General features: G+C 42.0%; 2 protein-coding genes across 3 annotated transcripts in view; one reads left to right on the top strand and one right to left on the bottom strand.

Annotated features, from left to right (window-relative positions):
- kcnab1b (potassium voltage-gated channel subfamily A regulatory beta subunit 1b) overlaps window positions 1–18,493 on the top strand; it is a 29,452-nt gene that overhangs the window by 9,343 nt on the left and 1,616 nt on the right. Inside the window, exons 3-11 of the mRNA XM_079570017.1 lie at window positions 1,789–1,832; window positions 4,199–4,236; window positions 6,553–6,632; window positions 7,067–7,111; window positions 8,002–8,046; window positions 9,275–9,318; window positions 14,036–14,122; window positions 18,134–18,219; window positions 18,297–18,417. Of these exons, the coding sequence (XP_079426143.1) occupies window positions 1,789–1,832; window positions 4,199–4,236; window positions 6,553–6,632; window positions 7,067–7,111; window positions 8,002–8,046; window positions 9,275–9,318; window positions 14,036–14,122; window positions 18,134–18,219; window positions 18,297–18,417 (590 nt within the window). The remainder of the gene's footprint in view (window positions 1–1,788; window positions 1,833–4,198; window positions 4,237–6,552; window positions 6,633–7,066; window positions 7,112–8,001; window positions 8,047–9,274; window positions 9,319–14,035; window positions 14,123–18,133; window positions 18,220–18,296; window positions 18,418–18,493) is intronic.
- Window positions 18,111–18,493, bottom strand: part of capn10 (calpain 10) — a 162,671-nt gene continuing 162,288 nt past the window's right edge. For both annotated transcript variants that reach the window (XM_079569992.1, XM_079569991.1), the window contains exon 14: window positions 18,111–18,123. The gene's annotated coding sequence lies outside the window, so the exon portion shown is untranslated. The remainder of the gene's footprint in view (window positions 18,124–18,493) is intronic.

Genomic DNA, 18,493 nt, shown 5'->3' with positions numbered 1-18,493 from the left:
GCCCTCGCGTGTTTACCACATTTTCTACTCACCCTTCACAATTCGTCCGTCTGAATGTGACTCCATGGCTAGATTGGTTTCACAGTCCTCTCTTACACATGAAACGCTACATTCATTCAAGTGCCGAGACAAACATTTAAATGTGTATATGCTGTTCTTTACGCAGGCTACACTTTTCCCCCCTCCAAAGTGTTGACCACATAATTGAGTTTGCCCCGGGCGCGTATACAGAAGGGCCTTGGATTAGTGCGCCTTCATCTTGCCGGGCACAGGCCATTAGTCCAAACCGGCTGCTGGCCATTTTACAGCCTAGTTTATTGTAATGAGTAAATGACTAAGAAACACGGCAGAAACACAAAGCGCGTATACTTTCAAGAGTCTGTGGTGTTTCCTAGACATGATTAACTGCTGCGGGGAACACCTCTCCTCCTGTTAAACGCTTTCTTTTATAGATGACTACCTGTGTGTTGCTTTCCTAATGGATTCTTGTGCAAGGCTGCCGATCCCCGCGTGACAGTTTGTCTCCCTCCTACAGGCCACATACATCACACTATTGGAAGACACCTGTGGCGGCTGAAAGGAGAGCAATCTGTTCTACGCCGTAAACGCCCGTCATTAAACACCCCCCTCAGTGAGATTCAGGGTTGCTTTAAAACTAGATGCAAGATTTGAAAACAAGAGCAATTTGCTGTGATGTATTGGTTTAGTCTGCATGGCGCTAATGAAAGGGCCGTGTGAGGTTATGGCGAATCAGTAGGATCATTTTGCAACACATAGGAGGTGCTGCTTTTAGAGGTTATGGCGCAGGGCCGTATGATGAAGAAGACAAATCATGAGGAGAAGAAGAAAAAGGAACAAGTTGTGCCATTTAGAAAAGTTCTGATGTTTTACAACGTCAACAGCCGCACTCGAAGGGCAAGTGCGCATGTTGTGGATGAGACTATGATGGTATTAAAGAGGGAGAGAGAGCCGTACCACATGCCTCTCACCACTGAAAGAGAGAGTAACGGCTCCCCATACAAGGCAATGTAATTGAATTAGAAGTTGCAAAGGGTAACACTTGTCACAAAGCGCCGCATACCACTTTTGGCTGTAATTGGATTTGGGTCGTTTTCTAATAGGAGTGTAATATTTTCTGGGTCCTCAGAGACATGATGTAGAGACAAGGAGGTGACTTGTATTGATGAAATAACCATTGAACTCACCACCACACACTTTGTCATCTCTCCATTCTGATTCATGATCGCAGCTGTGATAAAGGTGACCCTCACGTTCGATCGCACCCGCGCCACACAAAGCCCAACTCTCAAGTAAAGATTTACTTCATGTTTACGTTTATGTTTTTCACAAAAGAAATGGCTATGAGTTTGTTACAGTTCCATTCATGTTTTTCAGTCAACATTCCCGGCTGAAAAACACATGATGAAGAATGCCACTCAATTGGCCTCTGTTGCCATGCAGTCGCTCTGCCGTGACATCACCTGCCAACCCGTCCATACAACTAAAAACAGTTCTCTCTTTATCATACTTCATGTGTTCATTTATTTATTATTATTTCAAATGTTCTCATGAAACTGTGTTTAGGCATTGACCTCATTTTATCAAAACTGTTTGCAAAGAAAGGTGTTAGGACTATTCATGTTGAGATTGAAATTTTTGCACTCCCTTGCATTATTACTTTTTGAACCTATTTAAAAATCTGCTTAAACCTCTATCTCTAGACCCCCCCCCAAAAAAATAAAATAAATAAATACACAAGGTTTAATTGTATCTGTTTCTGTATTTCAGGAACCTGGGGAAGTCTGGCTTGCGCGTGTCTTGTCTGGGCCTTGGTAAGTGCATTAATATAAACGCATGAATAAACAATAAATACATAATTAGCTCCATAGCAGTTATTTATGGGTGTGTTTAAAGGAGAACACAGCGGAGGAGAATGGTGCTATGTCTCATTAAATGAAATCTCCCCTCTCTGAAGCTCATACATCTTTTATATGTTTGATGCATAACACGCTGCAACACAAAGCTGTTTGCACATAGTTAATATCTGCAAGTAAATATTTAAAAAGCAGCTCGGGCCTTAGCTAGCCGCTGGGTTGTTGCCTGTGCACACAGGAGGACAAACCCTCTCGTTCATCCTGATGGGTCTCATTCATACAGTGAGTCTCTCGAGTGCTCGGCTTTATCCGCACCGCAGATATTGGCACAGCAAAGATGGGACGCAGCCCAGTAATCGTGATTAGGGATTGCTGCAACTGGCTACAATTGATCAGTGACAATAATGAGCCCCTTTCAAAGTGGAGAAGTGCCCTTGAGCAATACATTGTCATAGCCTATCCCTGCACTGATGTTAGGCACAAGCGCCAAGTGGAAATCTGGCCTAATATTAACAGTGATATTAACAATGTTTTCATGAGCAGCTGTGAAAAATGATTCAGGGCTGCGTCAGATTTACTGCTGGCTTCTGCGTTGTTTGGCATTAGAGCAGGATAACAACAAGGGCTCCGTGACTGGATCAGGAGCCGCGCAAAGATTGTCTGGTAAATTATAAATAAAAGCTTAGAGGTGTTGGGGATGACATTACAGCGGTGTATGTGACTTGAATAGAAGCACCTCGCCTGACCCCCAACCTAATTTAAACCCGTCGAACATAGGTGTTTATGATGGCCCATAATAAACGCCGCCGATCGTAATGATGTCTGCTTTAATCTTTCGACAGCGAGATCAGCCTGAGCTAAGCTAGAAATAACAAAGCAAGGTCCATTTCAGACTGGGCACAACAATTGAGAAGAATGCCTTATTACCAGGGCACACAAGGTTACAGGTCCGGGGAGAGATGCCATTGTTGTACTCGTCATAAAAATGTCCTCACGCGTCGATCCATCAAAATCCGTACTTGCAATTGTTCAAAATCTCCCTGCAGTTTTAATGACAGCAGAAAGTCGTTTACCATAATACAGAGGGTGAATGCGTAAAAGTGCAGCGTGTGTGTCCATAGTCATTATACACTCCAGCTGGTGCGAGTGAAAGGCAACATCAAATTCATGTATCTTCAGTAATAGGCAGGCTGTGCAAAATATGGGACGGATTTTGAATTAAGATCAGTGCATATGGGACAGCTCCTAACCGAAAACTTGTTGTCAAAGTGTTGTCTCTCACCAGATGTCTTTTTGGTGTGGTTTGTGTGTTGCTTTACAAACTTAATGTGTTGTTTCAGATATTACTCAATGCAATTTGTATTACTTTCCCGGCAATAAGCATTATAGCAAGAAAGTCTGGCTGTGTTTCATGTCAGAGGAACCTACTCTCTCTAAGAAGTACATAATGGAGACTTTAACTTTTTAACCTCCGGCTTAACCAAGCACATTTTCTCCAGTTTTCTCCACTTTAACCAAACCAAAAAGTGGCAAAATAGCGGCAAAAACGAGACCTACATAAGGATGAAAGCGCAGCAAAAAGAAGCAACAAAAGAAGCAGCAAAAGAGCGACAAAATGTGATGAAAAAACTACAAAAACGCAGCAAAACAGGCGACAAAAAAGTGATGAGGAAGTAACAAAATGCTTAAAAAAAACAACTAAAACGCAACAAAATAGTCGACAAATAAGCAACGAAAATACGACGAAAAAAGTGACGACAACGGAAGGAGAAATCTGTGGTCAGTTTTGTAGGACTTAGCTTTCAAATGAGGCGTTAGTCTGGCCTATAGGCTGTAAGCTCCAGTCGAGATCAGCTTTTCAATTTGGGTGAAATTGAACTGGAGAAAATGTGCTCAGTTAAGGCGGGGGTTAAGAGGTTAATTAACATCCATATGGAAATTTGCCGACTCATGTAAATGTTCATGTTACATTCTTTATGTTGCGCGCACTTTGCTCGTGACCCTCCTCACCTTTGACCCCTGAACGCTCGTAAGGAAAACTACGATGCGTCAGACCACGAATGTCAACTCCAAAAAGCACAACAAACTGCTGATGCCAACAGCCATAAAACTAAAGCGACAGTCAGTCTCCTCTAATTCTTTCCATCAAAGCTCAACCTAGACATTAGCCTGTGGTGGTTCTGGGACAGGGGCGGGGGTGTTCTTTTACCAAAATGTCACTGTACTAATTAATGCATGACTAATATCTTTGCCGATGTTTGTCATGCAGAGAGTGCTTTTGTTTGTTCCGAAAAGTGAATTTATGTGATTTGATTTCCCGACAGGCACGTGGGTAACATTTGGAGGTCAGATCACTGATGAGGTAAGGCATGAAAACGTTCACTCTGTCACGCCGCATGAGCAGGCTTTGAGGTTTTATTATGGTAGACACCCACTATAATGCTCCCATGGCTGATGCTTGAACTGACTGGATGAAAAAAAAAAAAAAAAAGCATGTTCGGCCACAGACATCTTTATGACATCGCCATCCTCGTTTGACGGCTCGGTCCCTGCAGAGTTCGTTTCAAGGTCTGTGGGTCAACCATACCCTGAATAATTAGAGCATCCATAATACGCACACACACACACAACGCAAATTACATGTATTTATTTTCATTCATGCATGTTTCTGTGGCTGTATCCTTCTCAAGAGCTCAAAGTATTGATTTCAGCATGCAGATTCAACAAATCACTACAAAGCATTTCTTTTGTATAGAAGGTCGCAACTATTGTGTGTAGCTTTATGAACTTTTTTATTATACATGGTTTTGTTCCCTGCAGAGAATGGGGTCATGGCGTTTTGTATTTCCGCAAAATAAGAATGTGTTACTTCTAGTTTTCAATACTTTGATACATTAATGAAGGGCTTTTAAGAAAAAAAAAATCTAATGTGGTCTTGGAAATGGGCCAATCTCTTCACTCAGGGAGGTTTGTCAGCCTTACGAAGCTGGGACTTACTTAGATGTGAAAAAGATAACGATACGACTGGCCTTTCCTTTTGCAGGCGCAGGAACTAGGTCAAAAATAAACCCAGGAAAATGTACTGAGTTGTAAACAACATTAATCGTCAAGATGTACACAGTCCTCAAGTAACAGAAGGGACTTCCCAAACAATTCCTTTATTGATCTTGTGTCATTTTAATGAATATTCATAGAGGGAGTTCTGCAATTTCAAAAGAGTTGAACATTTTACTGTTTTTTCGCATTTTAAAATAATTTAAAATCTCTAAATTAATAATATTAGTAGCGGTTATACTATTAAAATGTATAGTAGTAATATATTGGTATCTATCATACTATAGTATTAGTACTACTGTATTTTGTGTGATATTATACATACATATTACCTTTTTCGAGCAAGTTATACAGTTCCTTGTGTTGTGCTTTGTTTCATGCATCTATGCTTTCATGCATGCAGAGCAGTCCTTGCTCATCAACAGTGTTGGGCAAGTTACTTAAAAATTGGAATATATTCTATATTAGTGATTACAGCTCAAAACATATAATATGTTTGTATTACATATTACTGTTTCAAAAAATGTAGCTGAGTACTTTGAGTTACTTTTGAGTTATGTTATGACAAATTTAGTCAGTTAAGTTGGTAACCACACTGGCGTCCTGTCTTGGGTCCCCTGCTGGGCCTTTGACTAAACCAGGTAGAGAGACCGGCCTTTCCTGGACTCCAGACGAGGCCCTCGCACCTTTAGACAAAGGTCCCAAATGGCCCATCTCCCCAACATCACAAGTATCTCCTGCCTCCAAACGCCACCATGATTTCATTACCATGCAAAGTGCCTTTTGGTGGCTGCATTAACATCTCCAACTGTATTACCATTTCTATGTGTTTCTGGGCTTCCCTTTGTTGTGTATGACCCCTGTCCTGCTGCTCTGTCTGTGGCGCTCACCTATAAAGATGATGCCAGGGCTGAGCAGAGCAGAGCTTACCATGACCCCGCGTCAGGCGTAACCCTCTCCGCAAATCCATTGTGTAATAAACTCCACATCTTGACTAGACAAACATCTCTTAAGCTTTATTAAGCAAGAAAATCCACAACAGTTACTTTTGGCAAAATATAAACTGAAAATAGTAATAATGCCACTGAGCAAAAGTGCAGTCAAAGATTTCCTTTTCTTTCACTTTCCCACATTCTCTGTGTTTTGTTTTGAGCACATAAACTACACACAAATGCAGGTCTTATACACCACTATCCAACTTGATTTGTTATGCTGCATTTTATTTGGGGGGGGGGGTTTGTTCATACATTGAAATGCACTTGTTAATTGAGTTACTTGAAATGCAATGACTAATATATTCCCATATTTTGTGCAAGTAATGTGTTATATTCCTTAGTTACTAAAAGTAATATATCTATGTAACTTGTTACTTTTGTTAAACGTTACCCCCAACACTGCTCATCAAGTATGTATGTTCCATGCACACACACACGTGAATTTAAGACTTAAATGTGGAATATGAAGAAGAAGTTAGTTTATCAGCCATATTTATGCCTGATAAGTCTAAAGTTAAATATACTTTGCAATAGACTGGCTAAGAAAGCCCAATGCAAACCATGATAAAGAACCCATTGCCCAGCGCTCTGTATATGATGGCACGCTGTTGTTGCTTTTGTCATGTCAGGTGGCAGAGCAGCTGATGACAATCGCCTACGAGAGCGGGGTCAACCTGTTTGACACGGCTGAGGTCTACTCCGGCGGGAAGTAAGTGATGCCTTTGCAGATTGCTCACACTGGTGCTCTCCCATTCTCGTGTCTGCTCCTCCTCCCCATAGGAAACTAGTAACAAGGTGTAGCTCGAAAGCAGAAATTATTCATCTGTGGAAGCTCAAAAACTGAGGCTATCCGTGACTCGAAAGCAATTTACATAATGCTATTCATCGCTGGAGGCCCCCCCATTATGTTCACAACGCTCCATTTTTACTTTATCCGCCAGACATCGTCACCTAGATCATGTTAGGGCACGACGTAGTCATATGGACATGAATATTAATTGTACTTTTAAAATTGCTAGAGCACAAAGCGCTTCCATTGAAGGTTTTACACATCTGTTACAGCGTTGGAGCGAGTTCTGCAGATGTCAGATAGTCATGTGCAACTCCTACGTCTAATCGTTTCATCTTTGTTCTTCTTCACAGGGCAGAGATAATTCTCGGAAACATCATCAAGAAAAAGTGCTGGAGGTAATGAAAACCCTTTTAAGCTGTGTAAAGACTGCAATTAGGCCAGCACATGAGAGTGTATATGGACACTGGCACCAGCTTCTGATAATGTAGGGAACGTAGCTAATTATGACTGACATACATATCATTTCTACATAAAATACTACCGAAGTTATGGTTGTTTGATAGAGCCTGTTTACAGTGTGTGATTTTGAACATAACACAAGTTTAAATAAAGCTGATATGTAAAACATGGATTTTCTGCTTGCTCCGTCCGTCGCTAAGATCAATGCTTGGATGAGCCTGTATTAAATTTTTATCTTGCCTATGGAGTTGTGATATAGCTATGCTTTTGGCTGGCCCGTTTTACATTATTAAAACGTCCGCTGCAGAAAGCTGGGGAGCACTAAGTTTGGCACGTTTGGATTTTACGAGTAAAAGCGGTAGCATTTGAAGCATTCGTTAAGAAGCTGCACCGTGACAAAAAAGCAGGCAACTCAATTCACTGTGTTAACCTTCAAGACAAATTTCTAAAAAGTGTAACTTTTTACATTATACTTTCTGCTCTGACACATGGGCGGGCTTTGCACGGGGAAGTTATGTGTATCACCCCTTTCAACCCCTTCAGAAAGAGCTCGGGCTGACTGCACCTCCACTCTGGGATACCTTAAATTATTAATAAGTTCAGCAAGAGATATTGTAGAACGTGTCAAAGAAAAAAATACTTTTATGATACCACATACCCGGAGGGGAACAATGAGTTTTGTTTTTTATACGGTGCCAACCAAATCCAGCACACAATTAGCATAGAGACTGCTGTGCGTGGGTTATGGTCTATCTATACAATCTTGTTCTGACCCGCACTGTATGGCTACAGCCTTTTGATGTCTGTTTTTTTTTTTGCCCTTCAGGAGGTCCAGCCTGGTCATCACCACAAAGCTTTACTGGGGAGGAAAGTAAGTGCGTCTGTGACATTTCCCAACTATAGATCGAGCCCCAAAGACAACACATAAAAAAGCCTCTCTGCGCTGTCCAAGGCGTAGGATAGAAAGCAATTTATTTATTTTTACAGTGGATTCTTCTGTCACACCAGGGTCCCAAGCTAACAGTCTGCATTAGTCATGTATCATTTTCTCTGTCTAAGGCTCTGGGCTCTCACTGAGATAAGTCAACAGATTGTCTGAGCAATATTGAGAGTTGTTTGTGGTTTTCTGCTAAACTCGTCAGACTGATGCACTTTGATCACTGTAATTTGGGGATAACGCCAGTAAATAGAGCTGACTGTGGCTAATGGTCTTTTACTGTAGTTATGGTATCCTCAAAGCTGGTAGATCAAGCTGAAAAAAGTGCAGTTTCTTAATCATCTCATCTACCGTCACAAGAGCAGCACGTCTGTCACTTGCCAAAACCATCAAACTTGTGCATGTGTGCCTGCTGATAGAATTACGAAATGTCTGCTGAACTACACTATCAGTTGTGTTTCCTTTCCTTTTAGCAAAATCCTAAGCCTTCCCAGTGGCACCGAAGGATGAAATGCAAAGTACACATTTCCCGGGGGAAACTGAGAGGGAGTGCAATAAAATTAACCCTAAAAACAGTCAAACAAATGTGTAACTTCTACAACTGTCGAAACGCATAAACAACATCCTTGATAGATTTAGAAAAGAATCCCATGCTGTATACGATGCTACGGTGCCTAGTCGCAACTTTGTCAAGCGCGTAATTGCATATAGGAGCGACTGTGTGTGACACTTTGGGTTGCACATGGAGTGGAGATTTGGCGCTCCAGGAATAAAACAGGCAATGCTTCAGTGAAAACATCTGAACAATTGAGAAAGTGCAACCAATCGCCAACGTGCCATGAGCTGTTTCGTGTATGTGCAAATACTAACACACAGATATTATTAAATTGAGCGCTATAATGCCCCTCTATAGGAGAGTGACACGCGCTGGCCGTTGCGCACCCCGCCTGCTCCATGGCTGCGGGCGCACTGCGGATGGTCGAGTGGGTGTATTCCATCACGCTCATTTGTATCTAGTTTTGTTATGCAGGCTCTTGTTTGGCATGTTTAATGATTCAGTTCACACAGCCCCGGCGTGTTGGTCCGTGCTGCTGCTGTGTTGCGTGTGTGTGGCTTGTTTGTGAGATCAACCTTGACACGCCGTTTCTCTCGTCTGTTGCAGAGCAGAGACGGAGAGGGGGCTGAACAGGAAGCATATCATTGAAGGTAAACGTGCAGATTTTACACTGGGTTCCTCCCATCACCTAATCGTCGGCCAACCCCCACTGCCCCTCTCTAATCGTCCTCTTTGATCTGTTTTGCATCTCTTTGCTTCTCACGGTCTTCACTGCCAATTTTCTCCACATTCGCCCCCCCGGCTGTGTTTCAAAGCGGTTAAACACTGATAAGGTTAAACATCATAACCACAGTTTAAGTCAATAACATGGGTTGTATTAAATTCATGGGTATTGTAGAGGGTAATACTTTATTGTATTGGAAATTTGTCTGCCTTCTGTATTTGACCCATCCTTCACAGATTCTGGGGAAGGTTGCCCAAAGACCCATTTCCAGATCTTGTGCCAGGATCTTGATAAGGATTAGTTGTTTGGCCCATAGGCTTAACTTCACAAACAGTAATTGGAGGGAAATGCTGTTCATTCAGCAAGTCCTCAGAGTAGGTTGAAACATTTTGTCCTCTAAAATGATAGATTTGATTGGGTTTGTAGTCATTAATCTTCACAAAGTTGTCCAAAGAACTGTCAATAAAGTTAATGCTATGCCTGCCAGAAAACTTGAGTGGATGACATTATATCAAGCTGGCAACCAATAAAACTGAGCATAATCCTTTGCTGGATCATTCTAAATTCAATTAATGCCCCCTGATCAATTTACATTTCGTTCTCAATATAAGAAAACACGGTAACATTCTGCAATCAAGAGGATGAATCGCTCCTGAATAGGGATGGGTACCGTTCGTTTTTTTTCGATACCAAGTACTTTAACGATACCTGCTTTTCGGTTCCGGTGCCTTAACGGTACTTTTTTCGATACCAATGTTATTTTAATTCAATAAAAATTACGTGGATAAAAAAGTATAGTTCAGGAAAAAATCCTAAAACGGCACAGCAGAAGCTACACAGGAGCAGCAGCGTCGCCTGTGACTTCGTGTTTTGAGCACAATTTCCACTTAAGCAGTAATAAAAAGAGAGAAAGGACGTTATTACCTTAAGCTGCAGAGACAGGACCGATCTACATCAGGACATGGTTTTCTTTCAGCTAAACTTTTCTAAACACACTGCGCTGTTCGACGAAGCGAAAGCAACTTCACACGTCAAAGATCCTTGCATGGTGTGAGCGCTCACTCTGCCACTAACAATTTACCAAAACTGGACCAACAATGTCTAATACAGAGTGAGCGCTCGCTTTCAACAAACCATCTTGGATATTCCTGTCGCTGCAGCTGCTGTAAAGTTGTAAACAAGAGCACGTAAGCTCAGCCTCCGTGGGTCTGTCGCTAAAGGTAAACACGTCTTTCTTGTCACTGCTCTCTTTTGCTTTTCACTTTGACTAAAGCTCAAGTTTCTTATTCAGTCCTGGTTTAGTCCTGGTTTATAACTGGTTTTGTTTAGCTCTGGGTTTTACAACCGGTGTAGTCCACGTCCTGTCTCAGTCCTGACGCAGACCGCGGCTCTGTCATCTCTATTACAAAAGTTTAGCAAGTTTTGCTTCGCTATAAGTTACATCTATAAAATATATCTTTGCTTCGCTCCATTTGCGCTGAAGCGGCTCAGTATCTGCGCACACGTTCATGTAGCTTTTTAGAGACTCACTGCGGGTCACATATTGACGTCTGGAGAGAAAAAGAACCGAAAGTTGGCACCGAAAGAATTAAAAATTTTCGATACCGCCCCCGACCGGAGCTTTTCGGTCGGTTCCAAGTAGGAACCGTTTAACGGTGCCCATCCCTACTCCTGAATAGCATTGTCCTTGTCTAGTCTTTCCTCCAAGTCTCCGGTCCACACAGCGCAATGCACCTCCTGTAGTGACTCAGCGCTCTCGCACATTATTAACATTCACTACAGCCGCTGCTATTCCCCCCCCCCCCCCCCCAAGCAAGAGTGGGTGAAACAATTTGCCCAAAGCTGGAGGAAAGGGGACACAAAACAGAAAATATACAAACCTGGGTGAACGGAAGAGTATAATGGCACGGAAAGGATAGCAGCACCAATTAGCTTAACCCTGGCTCTGTCCAGCGGCCACAGGAAGCTGAGGGTGACCTGTCCTTGTCGTGGCAGGTCGGTGTGGCACATGTCACCACGGAGCCATAAATAAGGACCATGTAACATCTACTCACCGTGAGGCATTACAGGACACTTCCGAGTGAGGACGGCATGCCAAGATGCAGTGGTCACAGTATGCGGTGCTAAAATTGAGACTTTATTTAATCAACTGTGTCCTTGCTGCATTGAATTGTAATTACAAAACCACCATTTTTGTCCCCTCTTTATTTGGAGGCGACAATGAATAGAGACAACATAAGCTCTTAAATGTAGAGATTCACTGCAACAGATTGTAGCTTTTTTTCCTTCTTTTTGGGGGTTAGTAGTAGATTTTTAGAAAACTGTAGGAATGTATCTCATGTTGCTGGCACAGTGTTCAGCAGGTGCTGCAACACTCCCCAAGCTATTGTGCTGCACAGCTTTATCCATTTTGTCCTTGTTAGAAGATAAACTTGATAAGTACTATAATGCACACTCTATACTTCAACTGATGAAGTCACAACAAAATGTTTGCTGATGTTGCTGAACATAAATTATTTCTAGTTAACCTGTTATCTGCCAGCTTTGGGTTAGGGTTAGCAATTTTGCATAAATCTGACAGGAGAGCCTACAGCCTTTATACCAGTGTGATACCCAGTGTTGGGGGTAGCGTATTACAAAATTAACGAGTTACACAAATATATTACTTTTTTTAGTAACTACGGAACATAGCATATTACGTAGACAAAATACGGGAATATATTAGTCATTACATTTCAAGTAACTTGAGTATCAAGTGCATTTAAATGTATGAATGAAAAAATGCCCAAATCACCTGAAATAAAATGCAGCATAACAAATCAAGTTGGACTCTGGTGTATAAGGTCTGCAGTCTGCTGGTAATGTTGTTAACACAAAACACAAGAGAGTGGGGGAAAGCGAAAGAAAAGGAAATCACTGACTGCACTTTTGCTCCGTGGTATTATTACTATTTTCAGTTTATATTTTGCCAAAAGTAACTCAAAAGTAACTCAAAGCAGTGTAGCTCAGTTAGATTTGAAACAGTAATATGTAATACAAACATACTACGTTTTTAAAGCTGTCACTACTCATAAAATACATTACAATTTTTAAATAACTTGCCCAACACTGGTGAGACGTCATTTGAAAGCCAAGACCCTTTAGTTTCTAAAACTATGTGTAAGACCTGGGGGAAGTGAAACACAACTTACATCACATTTGCCATAAACCTCACCCTAACCCCCTAGCAACAGGTTAAAGAACATGATCAAGGGTCAGCCAAAATCACCATACATCACTCACTTCCATAACACCACGTAATCATTTACTGCATTTTGATATAACACATTTACCCGTTGCGATCAGTCAAACCAGTTTTGTATCTCCATAGTTTCTTCATGAACATAATAAAAAGGGAAGATGGTGATGAACCAGGGCAAATAACTTTATTGACAGACGGCTTATCCCAATGAGACCTTCCTGCTGCTACAATTAACTGCATAATTAATCTAAAAACCTTGTAGAAAAGCGCTGCTGTCTCGTCGTCTCTCCCAAAAACAGCGTTTGTCTTTGGAGGGAGTATCTTAAGTTATTCACTGACTAGACAACTGCGAGTGTTTACCATGACAGGGCAGGCTCAATTACGGGATGCCCACACTGGTGTTTGTGTTCTGGGTTGACATAAGGAGTAAAGAGAGGGCTCGGATGATGATGATGGTGAGAAGTGTGCAACTCTCATCCGGGATTAGCGCTGATGAAGAAGCCCCGAGCACTAATCTGTTACGCTCGCTCACATCCGCCGAAGCGAGCATCTCTTTCCTTGTGTCTTGTGTTGCTCCTCTGCCTGTCAGTGTGGAGAGTGGTTGGCATCCTTTATTCCAACACACAGCTGAGCATTGTATTGGACAATTATAGAGTGCTTTGATCCTCTTAGCTGTTAGTTGTTTGGCTTCCTTCCTCAGCCGTAAAACCAAAAGCCTTCATTTATGTAACAAGGATAATGGCACGTACAGGTGCACAGCTTTTCCACAATGATGTACTCAGCAGCACGGGGAGGTGTGAAATTGGTCTAAATGCTTTGACACCTCTCTAGTTTGCTCATTCCCCACTCTAATATCTGTGTCCACACAGGCATTTGACGGGCTTAGCAGTGACGCAGATGCAGTCAATCAATCTGTGGAAAGAAAAACATTAATATTTCAGCAACCTACCTCTGTTGCTCCTCCGCTGAAGTGTTTGCAGCGGCTTTTGATGAGTCGCAATTTTACCTCTTTTTCCTATTAGTCAAAAAGTAGAAATTGTTACCATTTGAGACATTGTTTGGCGTCATAGGTTTTTATACAACATCGTTTTCCAATAACCCTTGATTTGCTGTAAATAACAGTTTAACCCATCGATCAGCGTGAATATAGTTTTCTGAATATCTCACATCCCGATTCAGCATTGTTAGATAATGTGGCAGCTGCAGGCCCTGAGTCACATGTGGTCAACTGTCACTTTGCCATGTTTACCAAAACGTTGATTTCAAACCCCTCAGGATCCACTTCACCCTGTTTCCACCTGACTCAAAGTTTGAACATGTTTTCCATGTTCTGACAAACTTGTCGGGTTTTGTCATCTCCCCGGGTGACCTACTTACTGTATCTCTCCATGTCTGTATCCAGGCTTAAAGGGCTCCCTCCAGAGAATGCAGCTTGACTACGTGGACGTGGTTTTTGCCAACCGTCCGGACAACAACACGCCGATGGAGGGTGAGTGAATTGGGGGTGACGTCCCTGAGGAGCGGACTTGAGGGGTTGAGGCCGGGACAGTCTATGGAGTAACTTGATAAGGTGACAAATACGACCCAGACTGACACTGCTCCACTTGTGACCTTTAGACTCCCAGTTAAAACCCTCACTTAAAAGACACACATTTCATGTGTGTCTTTTAAGTTCTGACATCTGACATTCTGACATCTCTCACACTCTATTTTTGCGCTTCACTTTTTTCAGTCCATCTCTGCGGGATTTCAAATTTCCACATGGGCTCTGAATTGCCTCCCTCTTCTGTTCATCAGAAAGAGGATTATCTGCCCTCCTAAGGAAAGATGGTGTATTTTTGGGCTGGTCTCGCTAGATACAAATCCTGCTGCGCGCATTACTTCAGCACTTAGGAAGCACTTTTTCCCTCACATCTCTTGTATGTCTTTTCCAGTTTTTTTGTTTTGTTTTACGATATCCCCCTCCCATCTGAAGGTATGGTGTAGAGGAATCCCACTGGGCTGTGTGTAAGTGCAAAGTGTTCCCAGTCCTCTTTGCCCCCCCTGCGCGCTCTGCCTGTGTAGTGAAGACAGCAGACAGTAGGAGGCCAATCTGTCACACTTTACACTTCCTGGGGCCGTGCTGTCGCTGGTATCACGGGTGACTGGCAGACAGACCGCTGTGTCAGGCCCCGCAGTCACTTGTCTTTCTTGATAGAGTCTTCTCCATTGACAGCTAATATCAGTAAACTAATGCTGGTCGAGGGCAGATTTGATTGGCACCCATGTAACGCATGAGCAGCTTTTTTTATGCAGACATTGTTGGAATTGATACAAGCTTTGAGTTATAGAATTAGAGTATCGAGATAAGACTATGCTACTGCAAGAGAGCTGCATTGTAATTTGACTCACTACTCACCTTTTCTTTGAGTGCTTCAGTTTGAAGTGAAGAGCTGAACTGAAGAGCACCAAAGGTAGATTTTTGAAAAAAACAAGGATATCCAAGCAACGCTCCTGCATGTTTTAGTTTGCTTGAACTACATATTTAGATATTTTGCCAAATGTATTCACATCTTATTGTTTGAGATTTTGATGCAGATTTATGCTGGTCTGATTCAGTATGTGAGATATAAAAAGATCATGGCACATTCCTTTTGTAACAGCCTCAGACTCGCTGCCAGTGACTTTTTGTTCCCAAGGAGACTCAAGTTACACAATTTAAGAACTTGAACGGCTTCTGTCAGAGTCAGAGGGTCAGAGAGTCAGAGAGTCTTTGTTACCATCAGAGCTTGTGTTCTGTTGTCCGCACATCCTACTCCGGCTATTACTCTCCTCCACTTGACTTTGGCTTCCTTTTCTGGCTTGCGTCCAGAAAAACAGCAAGGACAGGCCCTACTTGTGCCACTAATAAAACCCACAGCTCTCTTCGTTCTTTGGCAATACCTCTGCGCTGTTTCACTTCACCTGCTACTTTTGCTGTTGGCACCGTGGGCCGTGCTCTCGGGGCTTCCAGCACAGACAAAGTGAGCACTTTATCAAAATTATGACTCTTCATAGACTCATGTCACATATGAAGGGAGGGTGCCTGGAGGAGGCCGAACTAAAGCCAAACCATCTGTGCCACATCCGATGTTTTAATAGACTCAGCCCGCGGCGCTCATGTCCACGTTGCTCGTCAGATTTGCAAGCCACTCAGCGTGGTTTTTATTTGACAGAGCAATATGCAGCAAATTGAATCCAGTCACTCAAGCAAATATGGAAAGACCACAGACAGATTCAAGCAGCAGCAGACACTAATAAATAGACTTTATATCTTTTCTCCCGACGGTCGAGCGAGAACTTGTAAAATTGTCATCTGTAGAGCACTGAGCACAAACTCAGCCTTGTGTACTATTGTCATTACTTTCAGTGGAAGAACGCCTTGGCTTACAGTAAATAATAAAACATGCTCTTGCCACGTTGAGCAGTTTCTCAGGACGTTTGCATAATAATAAAACATGTCTCTACACAAATGCTATTTCGTATGATCTTTGGCAACAACTCGCTACCATCTCATCCCACCATACCTCCACAGACTGTTATGTGACAGAAATGTAATCCTTTGCTCATGGACACTGTAGTTTAGTTCTTCATTACAAGTAACAACTTTTTCCTGTTGTGGGCCCGCCTCAACTCAGACCTGTCTCGTTACTTTACTCGGAGCCCCCCATCGCCTGCTCATCTCTGTGTACACTCTGCTTTTCCACAGTTAGCCAATCATGAGGATTTAACACCCCTTATGAAAATGCTTTATTTTGATAACCCACTGCAAAAATAGCTGTGTCTTGCACATTTGTTTTTGCTTTTAAGTTTGTTTATTTATCAGGGTTTCACATCGATCTTTTGATATGGCAACATACAGCTTGGGCTGTTCTGCGGTGTGGCTTTAATATTTCTGTAATTACTGAGCCTGGGTTCACATGAAGCAGTCCAACGTCTGATCTGTCAGCACAAAAGTGAAATTAGTTTTCACGGTTGTTGATGAGAGTTGACGCTGTAAGTTTATGGGAAATAGGTGCACAGACATTATCTCTAAAGTGTCTAAGGGTTCCTCATACAGCCACAACACTCAATTAGTTTTCAACAAATTCTGTTTTCTGTTAACAAAGAGAGTGACTCTGCATTACAATAGAAAAGTTTTGAAAATAGCGGTCTGCACAGAATACTAAGAGGCAAGTTGTCTGCTGTTTGTCAAAGCATCAACATTGATTATTCATACACTTTAAAAGTCAGGTGGAAAGTCTCGGAGGTGCTGACTTTTTCCTTCTTTTTTTCTCTGTGCAAATCCCTTCTTTTCATTTGGATGAGCTGCCCTGTTATCCCTCTCCATCCCTCTCTCCACCTGCACCCACACACCACTCTGCCTGTCTCTCACACGGCTCTGCCCAAAGATAAGGCTGCTGCTGATGAAAAAGAATTGCTCCTTTTTGATCAACCTCAAATGTGATCCTTCTCCTTCAACACTCTTCTGCTATATAAAACCAATCTGACATTTCTATAGTTAGTTTTATGTTTATTGTTACAGTTTCTTGTTAGACTTTGGGCCTGACTGTCAAGCAGCTCATGGAGCCAACTGGCCATGGGAGCTGAACAGTCAATTAAAAGAATTTGGACTGCTGCCTTAGCAATTCAAATCAGGAAATAGTAGGGTGACTAAAACCTATTGGTTGCAATGACAAGTGCAGAGGGAAGGAAGTCCACTGCCATTAGATCAAATTGAAAATTGTGCAGAACTGTATTTATGCCATAATTTGTCCCAAAATAACACCTTTGCTGCGTCTCGCACCTAAAGCTGTAAAGGCCGCCACAGCTGATTTCAGCCCTTTGGCTCAAACCTGCTGTGATTCATTCATCTGTAAAATTCTGCCAAGGTTGACTGAGCATTTTCATTTGACCCCAGCAGCATCCAGCCAGATCTAGCCTGTGACCCTGGCGAATAATCACTGCTTACTCCAAGATTCTCAAGAGGATGAAGCTGAAGCCGGAGAAAGCTTGGAAATAACTCATAACTTTCTATTTTACAGTACATTCACGTCATTAATAAGCTCACTATGATTGTTTTTACATTCTTATTGTCTCATTTTGATGTACACATCTCCATATTGATTAACAAATTGATGTAAATAAAACCAATTGTGGATCTGGAATAAGTACTTTAAAAACCTTCTCATGTAAAGGTACTAATTAATGATATTTGTTGAAATACAAAAAAAAAAAAAAAGATCTTGAGGTATGAGCATATTTTAGAAACTTCAAGCAACTTTGCATGTGAGATTGTTGAACTGAAGTGAAGATATGGCACCCCCTTTTGTCAGAGGCGAGTACTACTCGATTACATGAGTCGTTTTGCCACATGGTACTGTTTACTTCTACTTGCTTAGTATTATAATGAACCACGTGTTCTCACACTTGAGTATTATTTTTAGCTACTCTACCCGTCTCTGCTTGTTGTTCAGTGTCTTAGATTGTAATCTGTTCACAGAAATTGTTCGAGCCATGACACACGTGATCAACCAAGGTATGTCCATGTACTGGGGAACGTCCAGGTGGTCGGCTATGGAGATAATGGTGAGCATTTAACCAGTATATGTGGTAAGAATGGCAAAACCAAAACATTAAATCACAACCTTCTGTATATCTCTCAGGAAGCGTACTCCGTGGCCCGACAGTTTAATCTCATTCCTCCAGTTTGTGAGCAGGCTGAGTACCATTTCTTTCAGCGGGACAAAGTAGAAACTCAACTACCTGAGCTCTATCATAAAATAGGTACATTGTCACACCCCATAATGTCGGGTTTTAATATTCCGAAGTGAGGTAGGCATTACTTATGTGTGTGTTTGTG

Source organism: Gobius niger, assembly GCF_951799975.1.
Source record: "Gobius niger genome assembly, chromosome: 13".
Classification (NCBI taxonomy): Eukaryota; Metazoa; Chordata; class Actinopteri; order Gobiiformes; family Gobiidae; genus Gobius; species Gobius niger.
This window is presented reverse-complemented; position numbering and strand designations above follow the sequence as displayed.